At 35.0% G+C, this 21,871-nt stretch overlaps 4 protein-coding genes across 5 annotated transcripts; 2 read left to right on the top strand and 2 right to left on the bottom strand.

The window, feature by feature from the left end:
* Positions 1–601: 601 nt before the first annotated feature.
* LOC111017344 (small ribosomal subunit protein mL103 (rPPR7)) lies at positions 602–2,755 on the bottom strand. The gene is made up of 3 exons (XM_022293106.2): positions 2,352–2,755; positions 1,314–2,109; positions 602–1,206 (listed from the first exon to the last, which is right to left on the bottom strand). Exons 1-2 carry the CDS (start codon positions 2,709–2,711, stop codon positions 1,414–1,416), a joined length of 1,056 nt encoding a protein of 351 aa, XP_022148798.2. The 5' UTR covers positions 2,712–2,755; the 3' UTR covers positions 602–1,206; positions 1,314–1,413.
* A 355-nt stretch (positions 2,756–3,110) lies between these two features.
* Positions 3,111–9,770, bottom strand: LOC111005867 (adaptin family protein). Its single transcript, XM_022277527.2, has 11 exons — positions 9,567–9,770; positions 8,401–8,917; positions 7,636–7,760; positions 6,658–6,856; positions 6,017–6,245; positions 5,680–5,846; positions 5,293–5,502; positions 4,816–4,926; positions 4,561–4,737; positions 3,882–4,334; positions 3,111–3,780 (listed from the first exon to the last, which is right to left on the bottom strand). The coding sequence occupies exons 1-11, from the start codon at positions 9,617–9,619 to the stop codon at positions 3,490–3,492; spliced, it is 2,532 nt and encodes an 843-aa protein (XP_022133219.1). The 5' UTR covers positions 9,620–9,770; the 3' UTR covers positions 3,111–3,489.
* A 2,050-nt stretch (positions 9,771–11,820) lies between these two features.
* On the top strand, positions 11,821–15,922 carry LOC111012429 (P-loop containing nucleoside triphosphate hydrolases superfamily protein). Of its 2 annotated transcripts, none has more exons than XM_088120283.1 (5): positions 11,821–12,391; positions 14,007–14,076; positions 14,254–14,416; positions 15,046–15,311; positions 15,435–15,922. In XM_088120283.1, exons 1-4 carry the CDS (start codon positions 11,884–11,886, stop codon positions 15,262–15,264), a joined length of 960 nt encoding a protein of 319 aa, XP_087976409.1. In that variant the 5' UTR covers positions 11,821–11,883; the 3' UTR covers positions 15,265–15,311; positions 15,435–15,922. The 2 variants fall into 2 exon arrangements, with proteins under 2 accessions (XP_087976409.1, XP_022142271.1); XM_022286579.2 differs by having other exon boundaries at positions 11,822–12,391; positions 15,046–15,302.
* A 2,897-nt stretch (positions 15,923–18,819) lies between these two features.
* Positions 18,820–20,687, top strand: RD22 (BURP domain-containing protein). The gene is made up of 3 exons (XM_022294501.2): positions 18,820–18,975; positions 19,090–19,195; positions 19,467–20,687. Exons 1-3 carry the CDS (start codon positions 18,937–18,939, stop codon positions 20,339–20,341), a joined length of 1,020 nt encoding a protein of 339 aa, XP_022150193.1. The 5' UTR covers positions 18,820–18,936; the 3' UTR covers positions 20,342–20,687.
* Positions 20,688–21,871: the final 1,184 nt, after the last annotated feature.

The raw sequence follows: 21,871 nt of genomic DNA, 5'->3' as shown, positions 1-21,871 counted from the left end.
CAAACATTTTTTGAAAATATATATTTAATTTTAAAAAAATATCAATTTTAAATTTCCATGTCATCCTTTTTTAAATAATTATAAATAACAAATGTTTAATTGAAAAAAAAAATAAATACATAACTTACTAACATATATTTAGAATTTTAAAAATTTGTGGATTAAACCGAAAATTGTTATATGTAAACTTGTATATTTAGCCGAAAGAAGAAGAACTAAACGGGCTCATTACTTTAGCATTGCCTTTGTCAAGCATCAAAATATTTGAGGAACCAAAAAATAAAGTTGATTTCTTTTTAGGAATAGTAATTAACTAACGATAAAAGTTTATTGAATAAAAGAATTTAAAACATAATAAATCTTAGAAAGGAACAAACAACGTACAAAAAACACAACTTCAGCAGCCTCATTTTATTTTTAATTCAGAAGTCAGTCAAATAATTTCAAAACATAAAAATTTACACTCAGAGCTAGAATTGAACTATAATTTATAATTTATGTTATTCTAGTCTTCAACTTCAAAATATTTTGTTTTGGTTCACAAATTTAATATTAAATTTGTTCTCAGGTTTGACATGAATACCCATATCGCAGGATCGGGTAAAAAGAAGATCAAACGGGGTGATGAAATTCAATATCATCAATCCAGATAATAATACGGTCATTCAAAATAGCCAATTAACACGATTAACATAAACCTACCAACACGATCATAATTCAACGATAAAGGTCGAAGGTTAAATCCCCCGACTTCTTACCGCTTGTTGTTCAGTTTATGGAAGAAAAAAGGGCCCTTCTTATTTGTGCTAAGCATACACAAATCCAACTGACCTAAAGATGTATATATATTTGTAGGAGAACCATTTCTTACCACAGTAAAAAAGGGATGGCTCAGTGCAAAACTAGATAGCCCCTTGAACCTTCCATATGCCCTTTCACTCCAAACCAAACAATGGTGATAGATACACCTTTAACAACTAGTATGTAGGCTTCATTCTCGACCCGAACGATTGTACTTTTGGTTAAAGGTTCGAGACACGCTAACCCGTCCCAGAGGAGACTATCCTTAATCTGAAAGGCATGTCAAAGGAAGCACAACTTGCTTGCTCTGCCAAACATGATGCATATGAAACTGCAGCTATTTTCGTGTTCTCTATCACCAAATCCAATCCCTTTCGGTTAAAACAGCTTTCCGGTGGCCATCAGCTGACAAATGAAACGTTGGTTTTGTAAGAAAATAACTTCATTTCATGCAGTCAATAAACAAGTCTAGTCTTTCATAAGCTTCACCTATAAAAATGAGCACAAATTACCTTGACCGGAAGCCATGTTTAAGGGTTCTTTCAACAGGATATTGTACTTCATCCAATCTGTTGGACATGGTGCCTACATTGTTATCATTCTACAGTATATTTACGACGACATGCCATCCGGAGCCAGATTCGACTTACTTAGCTTGGTAAGCAGCTCCTCCATCCCGTCCACCGCCCCCAAATCGAAACTTCTTCGAATGAACTTCTTGGCCACAGTACAATCGATCTCCCACCCATTGTCAAACACAATATTTAAGAACTTCTTCACTTCCTCAAAATTTTTCCTCTTGCAGAGCCCTTCAATCATATTCTCCAATATGATTTTGTTGGGCACAATGCCAGATATCATCATTTCCTCAAAACATCTAACAGCAAAGTCAAAGCATTTCGATCTCACACTACCATATATAAGAGATTCATAGGTTTGAAGGTCAGGAGAGAATCCAAAAGCTCTTTTGGCTGAGTACCATGCTTGCATGGAATCAACATCACACAATCTGGCAAATGCCGAAATGAAAGAAGTGAAAGTGTCGGCATTGGGTTTATAACTTTCAGAGTTTTTCATTACTTCGAATATACTGAAGGCAGTAATCATATTATGTGAAGATAAACAAGCCTCCATAAGTGAATTGAAAACAATCGCCGTTGGTTTAACTCCTTGGAATTCCATAGCAGCAAAAACACGCATTGCAAGAGGGAAATTTTGAAGCTCACCGCAAAGACGTATCAGGTCGATGTAGCAATCAGGATCCGCCTCATTTTCTTTGCTCATTCTCTCCAATCTCCATTCCAAAACCTGACCAAGCCAGAAATGGTTAATCATGATCGTTCGTTCTCTCCTGATCCCTAAAACAAACTTTCCAATAATTTAAGCTATTGAAAGAAAAAAACGGTAGAAAAATGAAACCAATTTCTAGAAATCGATGAATTTCACTCCTAATTCTCGCCAACATTAGAGGATTATGCAAGATCATTCCCTAGGTTCATTCGACAACCATACAGAAACAAAAATGGAGGAAAAAGAGGGGGTGAAGTTACCAGTTGAGCCTTCTTAGGCGACGAAGAAGATACAAGAGACCTAACGAGGGATTTGCAGGAAACTTCGGAGCTACATAGAAACGCACTTTCCGGCGAATCGAGCACGGATTTGACAGACGAACTTGGCTCCTGAAGCAACCTGAGAAGCAGAGGATTCGAATTCGAGTGATCAGTAGATGCGAATCCCCGCGAACTAAATCGATAACGAGCTTCATGTAACTGAAGCGAAATCCTGGAGGAACCGATTTTTGCTAATGTCAAAACCCTGCTCCAAATTAACGCCATAGTCTCCACCGGAGTTCGGGATCGCGGTGCTCTGCTCAGCATGAATGAACATTCGCCGGAACAAGGTATTGTCATCTAATTCTATTTCGGATTTTCCTCTTATATATGATTTTGTTCTTTACTTTTGTGAAAATAACAATTGGCAAATTTAAATTAGATTAAAATATAGTTTGATTTTCTAAACTTCAAAGTTGAATTTTTGAATTCTCACATGTTGAAAAAAATTGAATTTAAACAAATTTTAATGGACCTAAAAAAATTGTATTTAAACAAATTTTAATGGACCTTTTCGTCTGATCAGGAGAATAAATGTTGGCGAGATAAACAACACAGAACATATAAAATAATCTGAATGGAACAAGCACCCCATGCACGAATCTCTTACTAACTTACTCGACATGGCAATTTATTTCTTAAAATTTATAGAACAAAATAAAAAATATAAATAAATAAAATAAGGGTATAGTACAAGAATGGCCCAGGAACGTGGATATTATTTCTCTGCATAAGCCGATAAACAGTCTCACATAAAAGACCATAGAATTTCTTAAACAAAATTAACAAGCAGACAGAGATGGGAAGAACAGGAAACTAACTACAAGACTGGAAGAAAATTCACAGAAGTTTTTACAGTGGCGCAGTTTCTATAACACAACGGGATTCGAGCAAAATCCTAAGCAACTGGCAAGCCCCGAGTAGGGAACAGAAATGAGAGCGTCTTCAATCCCATTTTACACTCACCTATACTACATACAACCAATGCTCTTTCTTTTATCTTCATCCTTCCGTTCCCGTGCTGATGCAGGTGACTCGATCGAGGGACTTTTAACGTGCGAAACTTAATACTGAAGACTCATGGCGTACCGAAGTTGGCCAGAGCTGATTGGAACAAAGATGAGAAAGCTTGCGATGCGCTTTGATCATCGGCTTTGACCTTTATCTGCGCTTTAGCAGATGCTGTGTTGATTATACACTCAACCAGAAAGTTGGATGGTTGTTCTTGTTTTTGTCCGAAGAAGAAAAACTTGAAGTTTGGTGCCTGGCCACCCGATGCAATGCAATGAATGGAATGGCTTAGCATATGTCGGAGGAGGACTTGAGGCGATGTTAGAGCCGCAACTCCTCGGGGGCATACACCATATTCCTGCAGCAAAAAGTGCATCACGATGCATAGGTCCATATGGAGCAAGTGTCCTAAGTTCAGTAGGGAGAACAAACTATTGACTGAAATTTGAAAAAAAAAACCTGTGATATAGATATAGGCAGCTGGCGCCATTTCTGCTGAAAAGTCCCCGGATCTAAAACAGCTTTTGAGTTTAGCTTCAAAGGAGGCGGAGAAGGCGCGGGTGCGGAAACTGTTGGTAGACCTAGACCGAGTAGATCATCCATTGGAGAGCTCGACTGAGGTGCATGCCCTGGCATGGAAGGATTCGAGACTGCAAACTCTAATGGCGCTTGAGGAACGAGAGATCCAGCACAACCTTCATATGAAGGAGCACTGTATGCAGAACCATTGTTAGCAACAACTCTAGTTTCCTCTTCCTCTGAGGTGCTTAGAAGTAGATCCTTATCATTTGCCTCAACTCGCTGAGCTGGAACGACAGTATCAGCGGACTCCGAACCAATAGATAAATTCCCAAGTTCGTCTGAGAAATCAAATGGACCTCGGTGTTCCTTGTCGGTGAACATGTAAGATGGCTGCAACAACATGCACAATGATATGAATTGTACAACAAATTCGAATGCATTGAGGACAAGTCAAAATGGGTAGCGAGAAAAATGGTCCAATTTTGCTCTTCATGGCAATTCCATCTCTCCCTAATCTCTATATTCTTAAATTTACAGAAATAATGTCAAATTAATCCTTACAATAAGGAAGCCAAAAGGTAAATATTGGATATCCACAATGATTAAGTGCTGTTACCTTCTGGTAAATAACAGACAAACTATTAAATTCGTCAAATATTCGATCCTTGACTTCACTGCTTTGTGTATCGGCAAAGACAGAAACCCCTTGCTTTGGAGGATTGACGATACGTTCAGCTACAGAAACATTATATTGCAAAAGCCTGTAGTAGAAAAGCGCTCGATCATGCACGTCCTATAATCAAAAGAAAATATTACAACTCAAAATGATCTATATTGCTACAAGTACAGAAACAATAGAATAATCTCCTACCTGGTGAAAGTCAGCAAGACCTGCTGCCAGTGCAGCTCCCAAGGCCTTTTGAGTTTCAGGAGGCCTTTTGAAGAAACACTTCATCACTGCAGTGAGAAGATGTAGGCGAACCTGCATAATGATACGGCCCATTCATTCAGCATATTTGGGAACAAATGTCAACTTTCCAGAGCATTAAATTTGAAATTGAACATACAAAATAGCAACGAAACCAAGAAATAATTAAAGAAACAGATGGAAAATAATAATAAAGTATTATACAAGTGTATAACACCCCCTCTTCATTCCAGTGGCAGTATTCTGCTCTCCCCACACTCCCAAATGTTAGCCACTTTTAGTAACAAAATCAATAAATAATTAAAGAAACAGATGGAGAGAGAGAGACAGAGCGAGAAGATTCCAGCCGTTTTAGTTAAAGCAATTGAAAAGAACATCAAAGATCGCCAAAATTAATTTTAGAAAAGAAAAAGGTTTAACCTCAGCAGAAGGCTCGTCGTCCCAGTTCTCAATTAAACTCTCTAGAATATATGGGGCATCATGCATGTCCTGCGAATACTCCCCCAACATCCAGATAAGAGCTGCTTTGGCCTTTGGTTCTTGAATATTTTTACTGCTGATGCTGCCGACAACAGCAATGCAATCCTGACTCCATTGTGGATATTTTCTCAAAAGATCTTTAACAAGCACCTGCCAAAAGAATTCCAAATTGTTCTTAAATTACCGAGCATGTAAAGAAAAAGAATTACTTTGTTTCACCACTACTGCTGCTTTCATGATACAAAATCCTTTGAAAAGTAAATGTAATACCTTAGGGCAGAATTCTTTGAAAAACTAAAGCTAACAAGCATAGAAAAATCTAATTACCAGAGCTTCAGCAGTCACATAGTCCTTTTCCATCTCCAAAAACTGCAGAAGTCGATCCACAATTGCATTCACATCATACTGCTGCAGTGCTATTTTCCCAACAGCACGTATTGACTCTCTTGCTATGGGAATATCAACGTTTGCAACATATTCACATAATTCCGTCACTGAAAAAGGTAATCCAAAGGTCATTTGGCAAAACACGTGAGAATAAAAATAGATATACGATGTTTCAAATATCAATAGACCAAGTCAAAAAAGAAGGTACGGTACGTATATTCAATGAATCCTCAAATTTAAAACTAGACACAAAAATGAACCGATGAAGTTCACTCACCAATTTCATAAGTGTTGCTCTCATTTGCCACTGCAGTCAACATTTCGAGCTTCAATTTTTTGACATAAGATGGCTCGTTGTACTGACAATAGAAGTATTTATAGTCTGAGGAAAATATATATGGAGCACGCATCACCAGGAGATGGAGGTGGCTGAGAACTGCATAAGATTGTTCTGGGCTTCCTGAGCTCACCAAGGTTAAGAGAGGGGCTTTAATCCGTTCATAGACCTAGCCAATATATAGAGCTCCATCAAATTTATGTTTTCAAAAGGAAAAAAAATGTAAGAAGATTATGGTCATTCCGCTATGAGAGCTGAAAGCCAACAAATAGGATAATAGTGGTAATCTCGAATAAATAGACCAGACCACTAGAAATAATTTATTGTTCTAGGACTGGGACATAGAATTTCACTACCAGGAGAAGTATTCATTGCATAACGATTGGATTTATTTCCCTCTACGAAATCTTAGACTGCCTAGTTAGAGGTAGGGGAAATCCTGGACTCCACATGCTTAAAGATAGCATTGCAACTAGGTAAAGCCATATAACTTATGCACGAGAGATCAAAGGTAAAACTGTTATATAAAGTTAAGTAGACAAATAAAATGTTGTAAATGGATAAAAATTCTTGATGGTCACCTGCTGATGAACATCAGTCATGGATAAAGTCAAATGTAGAAAAACTTTGGTGGTTGCCAATACAACAGCACCATTAGCATGCTGAAGTCTATCCTCAAGGAGATTCATGATGTCAAAAATCTCATTGCTATCTGACGGTACATATTTGGCAACCAATTCAAGTAGGAGACACTGTGCCCATTCATTAAATTCCTTGATCCTGCAAGCAGAAGCATTTTGTTTAAACCAAGTATGATACTCAGATATTCTATCTGTGAACTTCTCGGCATTTACATACTATACAATGCGTACATAAGACCATTCAATAAAGAATAGCTAAGAGACTCTAAAACAAAAAGATAAATGTAACTCCTAAAGTTATTGTCCCTTTCACATACTACCGAACTTCTTCTGAAACTATGACTTTTTGCAACAACAAATTAACAGCTAAAGCAATACCTCGATAAGAGAGCAATAAGGAGAAGATAAAAGAACATCCTGGTTTTTTTTTTTTTTAAATAACAAAATGACATACAAAAAACCAACTCAAGCCATAAGGAGCCAAAACAAAACTAACCTAAACTAAATGCAAGAACTCCAACTATTAAGAATAAGAAACAAAGGAAAAATACAAAACTCTTTGGTCACCTATACCCAAAGATACTTAAACCTAGTATATCCCAAGTTTTGACTATCCACATCATGACCAAGATCAAAACTTTTGAGGAAAAAATTTTTCAAACACACCTGAAAAAGAATATAATCTCCAATGGTTAAATATAATATCAAAATCCAACCCCAATACTGTTTAGACCTCATAGCTTTTTTCAAGTTTAAAACATACATATTAACTAGACAACTGTGGCTTCCAATGATTACGGTGAAAATATTCCTAAAAATATAAACAAAGTAAAATTATTACTTCTTCTAGACCTAAAGCTAAAGCTATCGGCCAAGGTTCAAGAATGGGCTCCTGATTCCATAGTATATACAACATACCGGTTCAGAAGATAATACACAACTGGCTTACTAAGCAAAGCCTCTCTTTCCCTAGATGCTTCTTCCAAGGAGCTGGCCTCTGAGGTCAAAATCTCTTGTAGAGCAGATAAACAATTTGCAACTACCTGGATAGTTGTAATAATACATTAAGAAATAACCTCGTCAGGTCAAAAAACAAAAGCAAAATTAAAATTGAAGCCACAAAAATTCAGGTAAAATTGGCTCCTTTAGGGAATATTGAATACAAAAAAAGTCACGGTTGCTTAGGAAATAAAAGGAACACGTGGACAAGTACATCTACATCTACAGATGTGCTACTTAGCATTCTTGCTGTAATTATATACAAACGATAGATTCTGGAGGTACTAGAGATCTCATTGGAAACGTCATAATTAATCGAATTAAAGAGAGTTCAAAAGATTTTTTTTTTCTTTTTGATAAGAGAGGTAGAAAACAGTTGAATGAAATCAACTTGTATTTAATGAAGAGAGACACATTGTCAACGATCAATATCAACATTGACACTAGAAGTACAATAAATTTACAAGAAACTGCTATTTCATTGAGAAAAATGAAAGAATATACAAGAGGCATACAAAAAACAAGCCCACTAAAAAGGGATCCACCTATAACAAGAGATCTAATCCAAAAGAATTACACCTAACGAGTAATTACAAAAAGTATTAGAAACCGACACCCACATAGAGGTACCGGTGCATAATAGTGCAGAATAAAATCTTGGCTAAAATAATTCAAATAAATCACCTGAGTATCTCGATCATTAAGCATCAAATGCTTCAATGTTGATGGAAAATCAGCATCTATGCATGTTGAAGCAGATATATGATATAGTTTTAAAACCCCTGTAACTGCCACCATTCTCACGTAACTATTGCTATCCTTCAAGCCAGACCCCAATGGCCCCACTAGATACTCGACTAGATTTGCAACACGGAGTGAACATAAGCTCCTCAATGCAAGCCCTCTAATCATTGGGTCCTCGTCCTTGCAATCTCTCTGAAGGAAATTAATCGTTAGCAGGGCAAGATCAGGATTGACCTTGGCATAATTGCCAACATATAGATAGCACATTTTCTTGAGGACAATGTCGGATGTAGCAGAGCACATCACCATCTCTCCAAAGAGAGACGATACATCGATCCCAATAGTCATGTAAGATATCACTTTCTTGAAAAGCTCCCTCTTAGAATCTTCAACACCTGGTGCTCTACTTCCAGCAAGCTGCCGGAGCTGTGATTTCAGATCAGTTACTTCGCTTTTTCTGGTTAAGACAATAAAATTACAATTAGGTTGAATGCGATAAATAGCAGCAAATATAAAAGTGAATTCAGTGAATTACAAAATTGAAAATCCACCGGACTACTACATCTATTGATGAGACCTTCAACGAATTTAAAGTGGGGTCCTTCAGAATTTTCATTTTAGTGAGCAAGGATAGAAGAGACTCGTTCAATCAAATTTCATAGCGACCCACTAAAAAGTTCAAATAAATTATACCAAGATGATGAACCAAAAACAGTATAACTACAGAATTTCATGCGGATAGCGAATTACTTCAATACGAACAATTTGATCAGGAATTTACCCATCGGATGCTATAACTTTTACAATAGAACACATGATGCGTATACTGCCGTGCATACAACAAAAGCTCAACGATCGGCCGCATGCGGTGGTCAAGAAAAAAACTGAAGGAATGAGGGAATGGGGGGGAAACATACTTCGAACTTAAGCAGATCCACAACTTCCAAATCCAGAGTGAAAATGGTAAAACCATTCAAATATCAATCATGAAACAGCTCCTAAGCTAAGTTATCAGCAGAAATGAATTGCACATATATGATCCGAAATCATCCAAAAAACTGACAATGTTCATAAATTTGGAGGGAGAGATATAATTTGCCACCTACCCCGATGGTTGAGACGGCGACGGAGTCCGGTGAGACTGAGCAGGCGGAGCCATGGCGGACCAGAATTATGCTGACGTACAGTTCCGTCCAATACAGAGAGAAATATCTCAACGACGAGGGGCTCGGGACGATCGCAATTCCGGCTTAGCTATGGAGTTCGTGAATCTAAGACGGAACTTGCAGATGCAATTGCATGCTAGACGCGCCTGCAGAGAATACTTCTTCTCTCTTTTCTCGTCGACTTCCGGTGAAACTTGTTGGGCCTTCCGATCCATTATGAAGATGGGCTTTCGGCCCATAGGTGGTTTGGTTGATGGGCACTAAGCCCAAAGAAAGTTTGCCATCCCACAAAATATCTCATTTCTTTCGGACTTAACCCGGATTTTTTTCCTCGGATTTATAAGCAAAATCGGAAAACAGACCACATGAATATGCAATTCGTCTTCGATTTATTGTTTCGATTTATTGTTTCAAGTTTACTTAATCGAATAGATTCCATTCATATGCCAAAACGAGCATAGTTTGACGATAATTAGCATATACTTTACGTCTTATTTTACTTTTATAAAACTTAAAAACAACGCAATCAATTTTTTTTTTGCTTTCCGTGTTTAATTTTGCTTTGAATATGAATAAAAAAAAAATTTATCACTGTTGAATTATAAAAAATAAGATGTAACTATATTTTTGTTTATTAGAAATAATAAGAAACCAAAATGTTAAGCTCGTGATAATCATTTCATTTTTTGTTTTTTGTTTTTAATTTTTAAAAGATAGGGAGGTTTAATAACCCATCTAATTTTCTATTTTTTTTTTCAAAAATCATTTTGAAATTTTATGTAAATTTAAAAAAAAAATCGTTAACAGGTTTTTGTTTTTCGAAATCTCTCTCCTCCTAATACTTAACTTTTTTTTTTCTCATATTTATCTTTAAAAAATTTATTTTTCATTCTAAAATTTTTTTATTTCTAAATTTCTCTCTCCAAATTTTATTTTTATTTCCGTAAAATTTTCATATTTCGAATATTTATTTTCTCTCCATTATTTTTCTATATTTTATTTTTTTCTAACAAATCAGTTTAATTTCTCTCTTTAAAAATTTAATATTTTAAATATTTATCGTTATTTGTCTCACTCCATAATTTTTCTATATTTTTATTTTTTTTCTAACAAACTAGTTTCATTTCTCTCTCTAAAAATTTAATATTTTTCTTAACTTTTTTCTCTAAAAAATTTCATATTTTATAACTTTCATGTCTCTCCATAATCTGTTTTTTCTTCAAAAAATTATATTTTATTTTCTCGTTCAATTTTCTTTTACTGTAACTTTTATTTATCTTTGTATTTATTTATTTTATATAAAAATTATATTTTGAATATTATTTTTCTCTCTAAATTTGTTTCCACTCTAATTTTTCTCTTTCTTTATAATTTTTTTTTTCTTTAACATATATTTTCCTCTCGACTTTATTTTTTTCTCTAAAATTTTTCTCTTTTTGTCTTTACTTTTTCTTTCACTATTTTTTTCTAAATATTTTTATTTATCTCTCTAAAATTTATCTTCCAAAAGTTTATTTACCTCCCTATTTTCATGTCTCTACATTAGGGAAGACAAACATTTTCGTAGGGTCGTGTCCTAAAAATAGAAAATGCACATCCCGACCTGTCCCCAATTCCATTTAAATAATTAATATATATTACACTTTTTTTGTATTTAAATTCTAAAAATAATTAAAAACATTTATAAAACCGATAATTTTTATCGGAGAACATCTCTCGGAATCAAGAACAAGGTGGAGACGGATACTAACAATTTTCAGGAGCCCGATAATGAGGGAGAGCATCCTCACTCGCACCCACACCATCTCTACCCTACATAAAATGTCCTGTATGTATTTTCAATTTTCTAACTTTTTAAAAACATAAAACTAAAAATGATTACCAAACATGTTTTGGTGTGTTGTTTTTTAAAAACAAAAAACGAAAAAGGATTATCAAATATATATGATTTTTGTTTTTTAAAAACAGAAAACCAAAAACAAAAAATAAAAATAAAAAAAATAAAAAACAAGAAACTAAAACAAGAAAAATAAAAAACAAAAAACAAAAATGATTAGCAAACGATTTTGAAAGTATATAATTTTTACGAGAAAAAATATTGTTTACCAAGAGCGACAAGTCGTAGTCTCACTATCGTTCGGACGACAAGTCGTAATCGTTATCGACTCGTTCACAGACAGTGGCAAATGGCCACGACCAGAACCTACGGCGTTTCCAGCTTCAAAGAATCCACAGAGAGACGAGCAAGCGCTCACAAATGGCTCTCTTTAATCTCTCTAAAATCAGTCCTTCCCTTCTTTCCTCACCAATCCACCGCAATTTCAGCGTCTTCACAAAACCCATTAAACCCATTATCGCCGCAACAGCAGCCCCCATTCTCAGCTCCACTTCATTCCCCGCCCCCAAATCCACTCTCACGGCCTCCGAACCAATTCCCATCACCGATTTCTCTGAATATCCCGAAGAGACCCACCTGCCCATCTCCCCTGAGAAGCTATTTGTGCCGCCGGATACGGATATCTCCGGCGGCGGCGCCGCCTTGGGGCCGAGAATCTTGAAGGGGTCGAACATTGTGTTGGGTCGGTACGCGAGGGATGCTCAGATTTCTGAGGCGGATTTTGTGAAGAGTAGTGTGAGAACTGAGGACTGCCCCTCTGATGGGCTTCCTGAATTTGCTCTTATTGGCCGCTCGAATGTGGGGAAATCGTCGCTTCTGAACTCGCTCGTTCGGCGAAAGCGGCTCGCTCTCACCTCCAAGAAACCAGGTGAGCAGTTAGATTCACTGAAAATAATGGTTTATGTTCTAACCAAAAATTGATCAAAACATTAAAATCACACTCGAATATAGTGAATAATCCTGCAAAATAAGGAGTTAGAACTCGAAAGCTTTTGTCAATAGGATTCTAGAGAGTAAAATCTTAAATCAAAATGTTTGCATACCTCCTTCGTGTCAACATAGCGAGTATCTTCGAGATTCGAGGCGTAAAATATGCTATGAGGCGAGGATGCAGTTAAGCAGTTACCATTCGAACGTTAGCAATTAGTTCGGTAACCTTGCTTTAGAGTTGTTCAAGTTCGATAGTTTGACACTCATCGTTTCCAAACTTCCTTCATGGGGGCCACCTGCAGAAATGAATTGTTGACTCAATGATGACGTGTGCGCGCTGGTCAATTCCAGCCTTCATCAGTTTAGTTTTGTGATCCACGAGAGTTCTCTTTCTCGCGATGTTTTTAATGTACTCTCGTGTTGTGTTCAAGATGAATATGTGCATAAAAGAACCAGAGGATTATACAAGGAAATATAAGGTAATCTTTCAACATTGCCTGAACAGAAGAACAATCTTAGCCCAGCTTGATAACCATTTTGCTTCTGATTTTGAAAATTAAGTTTGTAAACACTATTTTCTCTAATGTGTTTTTATGAGACATGATAAACATATGAAAGAAAATTGTGAAGAAGCAGGTAAAAGTTTTAAATCCAGAAAACTAAAAACGAAATTGGTACTAAATGACCCTTTATGTGTTTCATTCTTTCTGGCCAATTAGCTTCATTAGTAAAAGCTTTATAAGTCATTACTTGAAGATTCTATATGTATGATTGTTTTACATCCTATGGTGCTGTAATGCAATTTATTTTACCTTATAAAATATTTGTTTGATTACTTAGCTCTGTCCATTATTTTCTTAATTTATCAAGGCTCTGTAGTTATAAATGATCATTCTTTCCCATGAGAATTTGTAAGGAGAGGCAGAAGAAAAAGGGCAGGAAAAGGAACGAGCGAGTTAGTTAGGCGTCAAGGTTATATTTGTATTACAAGTGTATGTCAGCTACTGGCCCCATTGTGAGGGATCTTTTTTATTTTTTTCTTTTTGGGAATCCGTGTGTCCGGGCCAGCTTGCGTGCACCTCGACTAATCACGGGCCAACTGCCTGACCCTACTACATTTGGTTGACAAGTATCTCGTAGGATATTAAATCCTAGGTAGGTGACCACCATAGTTTGAACTCATTCCCTCTAAGTCCTTTGCTATTTACATTGGCTCTCATTGACCAGTTGAGTCATCTCATGATGGTTAACGGAACCATGACACACATAAAGATTCGAACTTTTATTGTGGTTGACAATATCCTAAACTCTTGCCACTGTGCCAAGACCTTAGGATACCAGAGGGATATATATGTATTATGTAGTAAGGAATAGAGACTGAGGGTCTAGGCACGGAAATGGTGTCTTCGAGAGCTTCAGACCTCTCGAATGTCAGAACTCCCTCTTACTGTCAATGTTTTTTAAAGTTTTAATCAGTGCAATCTTATAGTCTCTCCCAACTTTTCTATTAGAATGCTGGATGTGGGTATAAACATTTTTGGCTTTCTTTGCAGGAAAGACACAGTGCATAAATCATTTTCGAATTAACGATAGTTGGTACTTGGTCGATTTGCCTGGATATGGGTAAGTCTTATCTCCAAGTTGGGTCGATGTCAAATTCTTTCTTAACCTTTTAACTTGCAGCTAAGTGATTTGCTCTGTGGTGGGAATTCGAGTTCTTCCTCTGCCTTTATTCATTCATACGTGATACTTTCATATGCATAAATGTCAATGGCACTAGTTTGTTCCTTTCTTTTGTAGTTATGCAGCTGCACCACAGGACCTCCGAACCGACTGGAACAAGTTTACCAAGGACTATTTTCTAAAGCGGTCCACGTTGGTTTCCGTTTTCCTTCTTATAGATGCAAGCATTCCTGCCAAACAAATTGATTTAGACTATGCTAGTTGGTTGGGTCAGAATCAGGTAATATTCTCTTTGTTTGTTGGAATAATGATAAAAATGAAACATCTGATTGTATATCACTTGTTCTCTTCATAATCCCTTTATCAAGTTTTAGAAGTCGAGAGTGAGACATTTGGAGATCACTTTCCAAGGACTTGCACAATAGCGCTCGGTATCATTTGTGAACCACCCGAAACAAACCCGTTCCCCTTGCTTTTAATAACAGCGTGCCAAATTAGCTTGTGAGGAATTTGGCCGGAGAAACAAAGAGAAAAAAATTTAGGAAGGGGAGATTCAGGGAGTATGTTTGGGAGTTTATTATGTTTGGAGTCAGAGTTTTTTAATTATCAACTGGGTGTTATTTTTTTGGACCGGAGTCGCTTGTCTTTATATGCTTTTTCATTTTTTCAATGAAAGTTCGGTTTCTTACAAACAAAATAATAGTAATAATAATAAAATAACAACATGCCAAATACACTCCTCCTCCGGGCTATTTCGCTCAAGGTGTCTTTCGTAGGGGTATTTTTAACGGAAGAAAGACCTTTTGAAGGCTCATCTCCTGTCAATAATGTACAGTAGAATTGTAGCGTTTCATTGAATTCACATGCCTTGGTTTTCAAGAAAATTTGACATGGAATGGCTTCTTTCAGATTCCAATGACGATAATATTCACGAAATGCGACAAACGGAAGAAGAAAAAGAACGGTGGAAAAAGACCAGAAGAAAATGTGAGCGACTTTCAGGAATTGATCAGCGGTTTCTTCCGAACCACTCCGCCATGGATCATGACTAGCAGTGTCACCCATCAAGGTCGGGACGAAATTCTTCTGCATATTTCTCAGCTGAGGAACTACTGGCTCAAGCATTGAACAAATACTTTACAGCTTCACCTGCCCGAATCAACCAGGTAGACGTGGTATCGATTACCTTCCTGTTTACAATACATAAATTAGCAACATGATATCTAAATAAAGGTCCTCTTAAGTTCGAGTTTTTGAAAATTAGCAACAACTTCTGATTTTCTTTTCGAATGTTACAGCTTGCAGATGTTTCCCGACACAAATCGAAATGCTTGTTCTCGACCCGAATTTGGTTTTTTGAGTATTCTATCTTGTATTATATTCAAGAGGCTAAGCTGTTTTGACAGAAGACGTGAATTTTGAAGAGCTTACAAAGTCAACAATGGTGGAAAGAATGGCTTTTTAGTTGCACCATCTGCATCATGTCTCCGCCATAACTTCAAAAACAGGAAATAGAATGGAAGATTGGTGGAAAGTCTTCTCAGTTTGCTGTTTGGAGATGTCTATTCGCTACTCGCTGTTGGAGCAAGTGGGTCCCATTTATTCCAGTTGGGGATTACGTTATTCCCGTCCAAAACCTTTGGCTTCTTTACAAGAAATTGAGCCTTGTTTGTAATATGTCGTGTATAGTGAGGTTGTTTGGAGATCTTTGCCCAATCAACTGATTTTTCTTAGTACAAACTTGGAGTCTTTCTACCAAATCGAAGTCACATCCTCTTGAGGATCATTAGTAGCCTCCTAAATAATCAAATTCTCGCATTTTATAAAAATTACAATTATAAATTGTAATAATCTAAAACAAAAAACAAAATATTAAAATTGCAACGAAATCTAAAAATTCAAAATACTAAATTCCTAAATTGACCTTCATGATTCAATACTTGACATGTTTTAGTCTCTAGTTTTTTTGGTTTCTTTCTTTTCAATTTAGTTCATAGTGTTTTAAAAAGATTTAATTAGTTCTTTTTATTTTAACCGTTTTTAGTTATATCATTCTAAAAATAATTTAAAATTAGTTAATGATAAATGATACTTAGAGAGTTGACATCACTTTAGACTATAAATTATTAGGACATTTAAGACAATAAAAGTTGAAAATTTGTGTCAAACCGAGCATAGCTCAAATGGTTAAGACATCTATACCAAAAGGTCATGAATAGAAGTTGTAAATTTTTTAGTAGTGGTCATAACTATATATGTCTTTATAAAGAATTGAGTATTTTCCGTATTTAGTTGGATACTATTGTTGACGTGGGGGAGAAATCAACGAAAGAGAGAGAATAAGAGATATTTTTTATTTGTTAAAAAACAATAAATATATGTAAAAATTTTAGTGGTGGTACAATAGAGTAAATTATAAGTTTAGAATTTGGAAGGAGGGTGGAAATATTTGGATAATTAAAATTGGGAATGGGCCAGCAACTAGAAATAGTAAAGGCAAGCTGGATATAGAGAAGTCGGAAAAGACCCATCCTGCGCCTGCCTTATCAGTGATAATATGGCAGTTGTTTGTTACATAATTAAATTTCAAACAAATGCAATTAATTGCTCCACGATCGCTTTTGAATTCATGGTTAAATAATTAATAATTATGCACTCCTCTTTACTATTCTTTTTCCTTTTTCTTTCTTTTTTTGTTTTTTTGGATAAAGTATTAAAAAAAACAATTGATAATTATTTTATAGGTTTTTGTTTTTTAAAACAAAAAACTCAGATAATTAAATATTTATTAACCCAGTTAATTGAAATAGCAATTTATAGCAAACACATTTAGTAAAATTAGCAAAATAGCAATCACCCTTAGTTTTTTAAATATAGCATTTAAAAAAAAATGTCAAATTTTAAAAGACAACTTTATTCAAATGATACACATATGTAATACATGTGTAATATATCTGATATACTTGCAATATATATGTGATGTACATTTGATATACTATCGTTATGAGTGTCTGTGTAATATATATGTGATATATATCTAATATACTGTTATGAGTGTTTGATATACTATTGATATACTAGTTATCTGAATATGTTATATTTGAAAATTTTAAAAATAGATGACATATTTTAAAATACATAAAAATATTTTAATATTATATACATATTCAAATTAAAAACTTAAATTATAAAACATTTGACGTGTTTAGGTTTAAATATTCTACTTTTGAAATTTTCGTTTTGGTTGTTGTACTTTTAAAATTTGATTTGTTTGATTCATTTATTTTAACTCTTATCTAATTCATTTTAGTCACAATTTTAACATGATATTTTATTCCTAAAATTTATTGGAATGTAGCAATAAATTTGTATTAAAGAGTTTCAATTAAGTATAAAATTTATGTTAGAATTTTATAAATACATATCAAAATGATCACTTTTCAAAAGTAGATGGACCAAAACAAAAATTTTGAAAGTATAGGATCTAAAATAAACAAAATTTATAGTACGAATCAAGCCGTATACATGTATGTACGTGTATATAAACCAAAATCGATCGGGCTCTTGATGGTTCATGGGAATCGATCAACCAGCTGTTTGTTCTAAAAATTCAGAACCGACCAATCATAAATTCTATAAACTGACCAATCAACTTCGGTTCAACCGAAATCAGTCTACTCGATTTTTCGGCTATGTTTGAACTTAGATCAACCTATTTAAATGTTGCACAAGGTATCGGTATTGCCATTGGTACATTGGTGGCAGAGTGCAGACGGGCGTAGCCTATAAACTCTGACATTTGCTATCCGGGAAGTTTGTGAATATAGCACGTGGCAGAAGCTGATTGGAGTTTGGAGTTCAGAGTTTTTGGTGCATTATAAATCTTGGTTAGGAACAGAAAACGCGGCACAAACTGGTTGGATTAAATTTTTGTAGGGCCAGTACTGTAAATTCCGGAGAAGATATTCACACTTTATTGATGTATGGTGACGTGTGGATTATATTTTCACACTTTTATTATTGTACGGTAACGTGTCCATTATAGTTTAGAATTTTATTTTAAATAGATAAATACATATAATTTTATTTTGTCAAAGCGAGTCTAACTCAACGCTAATTGACACCATTTGTAATTTTAGAATAGATCTATGATGAAACTTACAATATACAGTAAGTTTCGAGTATAAAGTACGATTTTTGTAAAAGTATAGAAACAAAAATGGATATTTTAAAAGTACATGGACATAAAACGAACCAAATTTCAAACTACAATAATCAAAATAGTATTTTAAAAAAAATTATCAAACGGGATTTTATGCTCTCAAAGATGATAGAAGGCCAATTATCATTACATTGCACGAATATGTGCTCTCAGGATCTACCCTACTTGTGATGTTTGATCATTTTCTATTTCCATTCATCCGGAATTTGGTTGGGAGTTCCAAGACGGAGGAGATATGAATTCTATTAAGGCAGGCCATAGCTTGGATGTTTTGAGCTTTGGAGCTTCGGAATTCGCAATAGAATCTAATAACGTGAGTGGACGGTTTCTGATTCGTGTTCAATCCCCCTGTCCCATAGGACAATAATAGCCCATTTAAGTGGGTGAGGCGCAGGCAGTTGGAAGTTACTAGTATTATGAAATATCCCCATTTTCACAAACGTTGCTTTCCCCTCTTCTGTCATTTGTTTTTTCTCTCCTTATAAATCTCACATTCGCCACCCATTTTCCATATCTTTTGGAACAAATCAAAGCTTCATTTTCCTTCACCATTTTGAGCCTCTTTTTCATCTCTTTCAATGGAACCTCGTTTTCTGCTCACATTTGCCTTCATCTCCGTAAGTTTTTTCATGTACTTGATTCGAGTTAATTATAAGTAACCTACACTACAACAAGTTGGTTCTTTTTTTCTATAATGGTGAATCGTGGTGGTTTTCATTTATATGTTGTAGGTTGCGTCCGTGGTTAGTCATGCCACTCTCTCGGCCGAACAATATTGGAGTTCTATGCTACCAAACACTCCGATGCCGAAATCCATCAAAGATCTCCTTAGTTCCGGTAAATATATATACAAGAGATTATTATCAACAACATAGTTAGTTTTCGCTCATCGCACCATTAAAGTTTTGATACGAGGAGAAAGAAATGCAAAAAGAGATATATTTGGTATGTTTAAAAAAACAAAGAGTTGGTCGAGTTTTTAAGTGTGGTCGGGCAAGAAGATAAGTGTTACTATTTTTCTGAGTGTTATATATGATATGTAAAGCTTGTCGTCTCAAGGAGTTTTAATTTGTTCTTTCAAGTAAAGTTTAGAAACATTATTTTGCAGACTTTCTAGAAGATAAAAGTACTTCAGTGAATGTCGGAAAAGGCGGGGTTAACGTGCATGCCCCAAAAGGAAAGCCCGGCGGCACCTCCGTCGGCGTCGGCAAGGGAGGTGTCAACGTCCACACCGGTCACAAGGGGAAACCAGTGTACGTTGGAGTTAAGCCAGGCTCTAATCCCTTCGATTATATTTATGCAGCAACAGAAGACCAACTTCATGACGACCCCAACGTAGCTCTCTTCTTCTTGGAAAAAAATCTACGCCCGGCCACAAAACTCACCCTCCATTTCCCCAAAACTTCACTGCCAGAATCCACTTTTTTACCCCATCAGGTCGCCAAAAATTTACCCTTCTCGTCTCATAAACTTCCCCAAATCTTCGACCAATTCTCAGTCAAACCCACGACTTTAGAAGCCGAGTTGATCGAGAGGACGATCAAGGAATGCGAAGCACCCAATATGGTCGGAGAAGACAAGTATTGCGCTACATCGTTGGAGTCTATGGTCGACTTTAGTATTTCTAAGCTGGGAAATAAGGTGACGGCGATCTCGACACAAGTCGAGAAAGACACGAATTTGCAAGAGTTTACGGTTTCGGGTGTGGCGAAGAAATCGGTGCACGACAAAGCTGTTGTCTGCCACAAGCAAAGCTACCCATACGCTGTATTTTACTGCCACGCCACACAGCACACGCGAGCTTACAAGGTTAGTTTGGTCGGTGCTGACGGGACGAGAGTTGATGCCGTGGCAGTTTGTCACACCGACACGTCGGCTTGGAACCCGAAGCATTTGGCCTTCCAAGTTCTGAAGGTGAAGCCCGGAACCGTCCCTGTTTGCCACTTCCTCCCACAAGACCATGTCGTGTGGGTCTCAAATTAGAATTAAATAATATTTAAGTGTTGATGGTCGACACAAACCTGTCCAATTTTTAACGGTGGTCAATATCGAAAACATGGGTTGACCAAATCAACACTTAGTATTATTGTTCTTCAAAATATAGGAATAAAAGAAAAAACTATAGCACTTGTCCACATGCTATATGGGTTACAAGTAAACAAAATACTTTTCTTTAAATACTATTATCATAAATGACACTATTTTATCAGGTGACTTTGATGTAATTTTAAATGTTGGTTTTCCTGTGATAGTAGTATTTTACAGTACTTTTATAAGGTTGTAATACTTGTGAGTTACATGTAATAATACATATCTTCTCTTTCTCTTATTTTGTATTTCTTTTGGTACATTAAATAACTGGGGTATGAAAGTTTGAACCTCGAACTTTAAGGAAAGGATCGTAGATGTCAGTTATTGCTAAACTATTCTATATTAACTCTTATTTTATATTGATTTCTGGTATTAATGTAATTATTAATATTAAAATATGTTACTTGTCACAATTTTCGTTTTATTGGTAAATAATTTCTATTAATTAAATTACTGTTTATCTTTTCCACCTGATACTGATAGATACAACAAAATCTAACAAGGGGTAAAGTTAAGGAAGGAGGGACAATTACCTCCTCGTTGGTCTTAATTTAAAATTTTATGTGGAAAATAAAGATTTTAAAGCTTTCCTTCCAATGCCCTCCCTTCTATTTTAGAATTGAAAGATTATATAAATAAAAGGAAATTTTGCATCTACTTGTCAAATTTTATTTTATTATTATTATTATTATTATTTTATATAAAGTCGAAATTTATTTCTCATTCATTTCTTATACGAATGAAAATAATTGTCAATCAAAGATATAGTTCAAATTAATAAAATAAATTATTATCATCTCTCAAATTGATGTTTTTTTAGTACAATAAAGGTGTGTATTAGAATTTGAACTTAAAGACTTTAAAGAAATGAATTATACGTCTTTATCATATCATGTTGTTGACATCTGATGGATGGTTTAATTCTTTATCCATATATATATATATATTTATTTATTTAGTTTGTGATTTTTTATTATTTATTTAGTTTGTGGTTTTTTATTATTTTTTTAGAAAAAGAAAATGAGACTAGAAGGTTAAAAAAATGTTTGAAATGATAAAACTTGCTACAACCACTTAGATTTAGATACTACTTTGATTCCTCTAATTTCAAGTTTGATTCATTTTAGTTTTTATACTTTAGACTTTTATTCATTTTAATCTCTACAATTTCAAAAACATCCATTTTGGTTCCTATATTTTTAAAAATGATCATTTTAGTCTCTATTTACAAAATTTTAACATAAACTTTATATACAATGAGATCCTATAATATAAATTTATGACTATATTTCAAGGGATTCACTTTGACTATATTTCAAGAGATTTAGTGAATGCAATATCATATTACAATTTTAATTTAGCAAATGAGACGAAAATGAAAATGAATGATCAAAATAGAGACCTAAATGAATATTTTAAAAA

The sequence above is a fragment of the Momordica charantia genome (genome assembly GCF_013281855.1).
Source record: "Momordica charantia cultivar OHB3-1 chromosome 11 unlocalized genomic scaffold, Mcharantia_2.0 BLBB01000011.1, whole genome shotgun sequence".
Classification (NCBI taxonomy): Eukaryota; Viridiplantae; Streptophyta; class Magnoliopsida; order Cucurbitales; family Cucurbitaceae; genus Momordica; species Momordica charantia.
The sequence above is the reverse complement of the archived record's forward strand: the minus strand, read 5'-3'. Positions and strand labels throughout refer to the sequence as shown.

Coding starts and splice junctions, on each gene's coding strand:
- LOC111017344 (XM_022293106.2), bottom strand. CDS start 2,711: ATGACAATACCTTGTTCCGGCGAATGTTCATTCATGCTGAGCAGAGCA. Junction 2,110..2,351: donor CGCCTAAGAAGGCTCAACTG/GTAACTTCACCC, acceptor TGGCTTGGTCAG/GTTTTGGAATGGAGATTGGA.
- RD22 (XM_022294501.2), top strand. CDS start 18,937: ATGGAACCTCGTTTTCTGCTCACATTTGCCTTCATCTCC. Junction 18,976..19,089: donor TCACATTTGCCTTCATCTCC/GTAAGTTTTTTC, acceptor TATATGTTGTAG/GTTGCGTCCGTGGTTAGTCA. Junction 19,196..19,466: donor CAAAGATCTCCTTAGTTCCG/GTAAATATATAT, acceptor ATTATTTTGCAG/ACTTTCTAGAAGATAAAAGT.
- LOC111012429 (XM_088120283.1), top strand. CDS start 11,884: ATGGCTCTCTTTAATCTCTCTAAAATCAGTCCTTCCCTTCTTTCCTCA. Junction 12,392..14,006: donor TCTCACCTCCAAGAAACCAG/GTGAGCAGTTAG, acceptor CTTTCTTTGCAG/GAAAGACACAGTGCATAAAT. Junction 14,077..14,253: donor GTCGATTTGCCTGGATATGG/GTAAGTCTTATC, acceptor TTTCTTTTGTAG/TTATGCAGCTGCACCACAGG.
- LOC111005867 (XM_022277527.2), bottom strand. CDS start 9,619: ATGGCTCCGCCTGCTCAGTCTCACCGGACTCCGTCGCCGTCTCAACCA. Junction 5,847..6,016: donor GAGCAACACTTATGAAATTG/GTGAGTGAACTT, acceptor TACCTTTTTCAG/TGACGGAATTATGTGAATAT. Junction 3,781..3,881: donor TGCCTATATCTATATCACAG/GTTTTTTTTTTC, acceptor TTTTTGCTGCAG/GAATATGGTGTATGCCCCCG.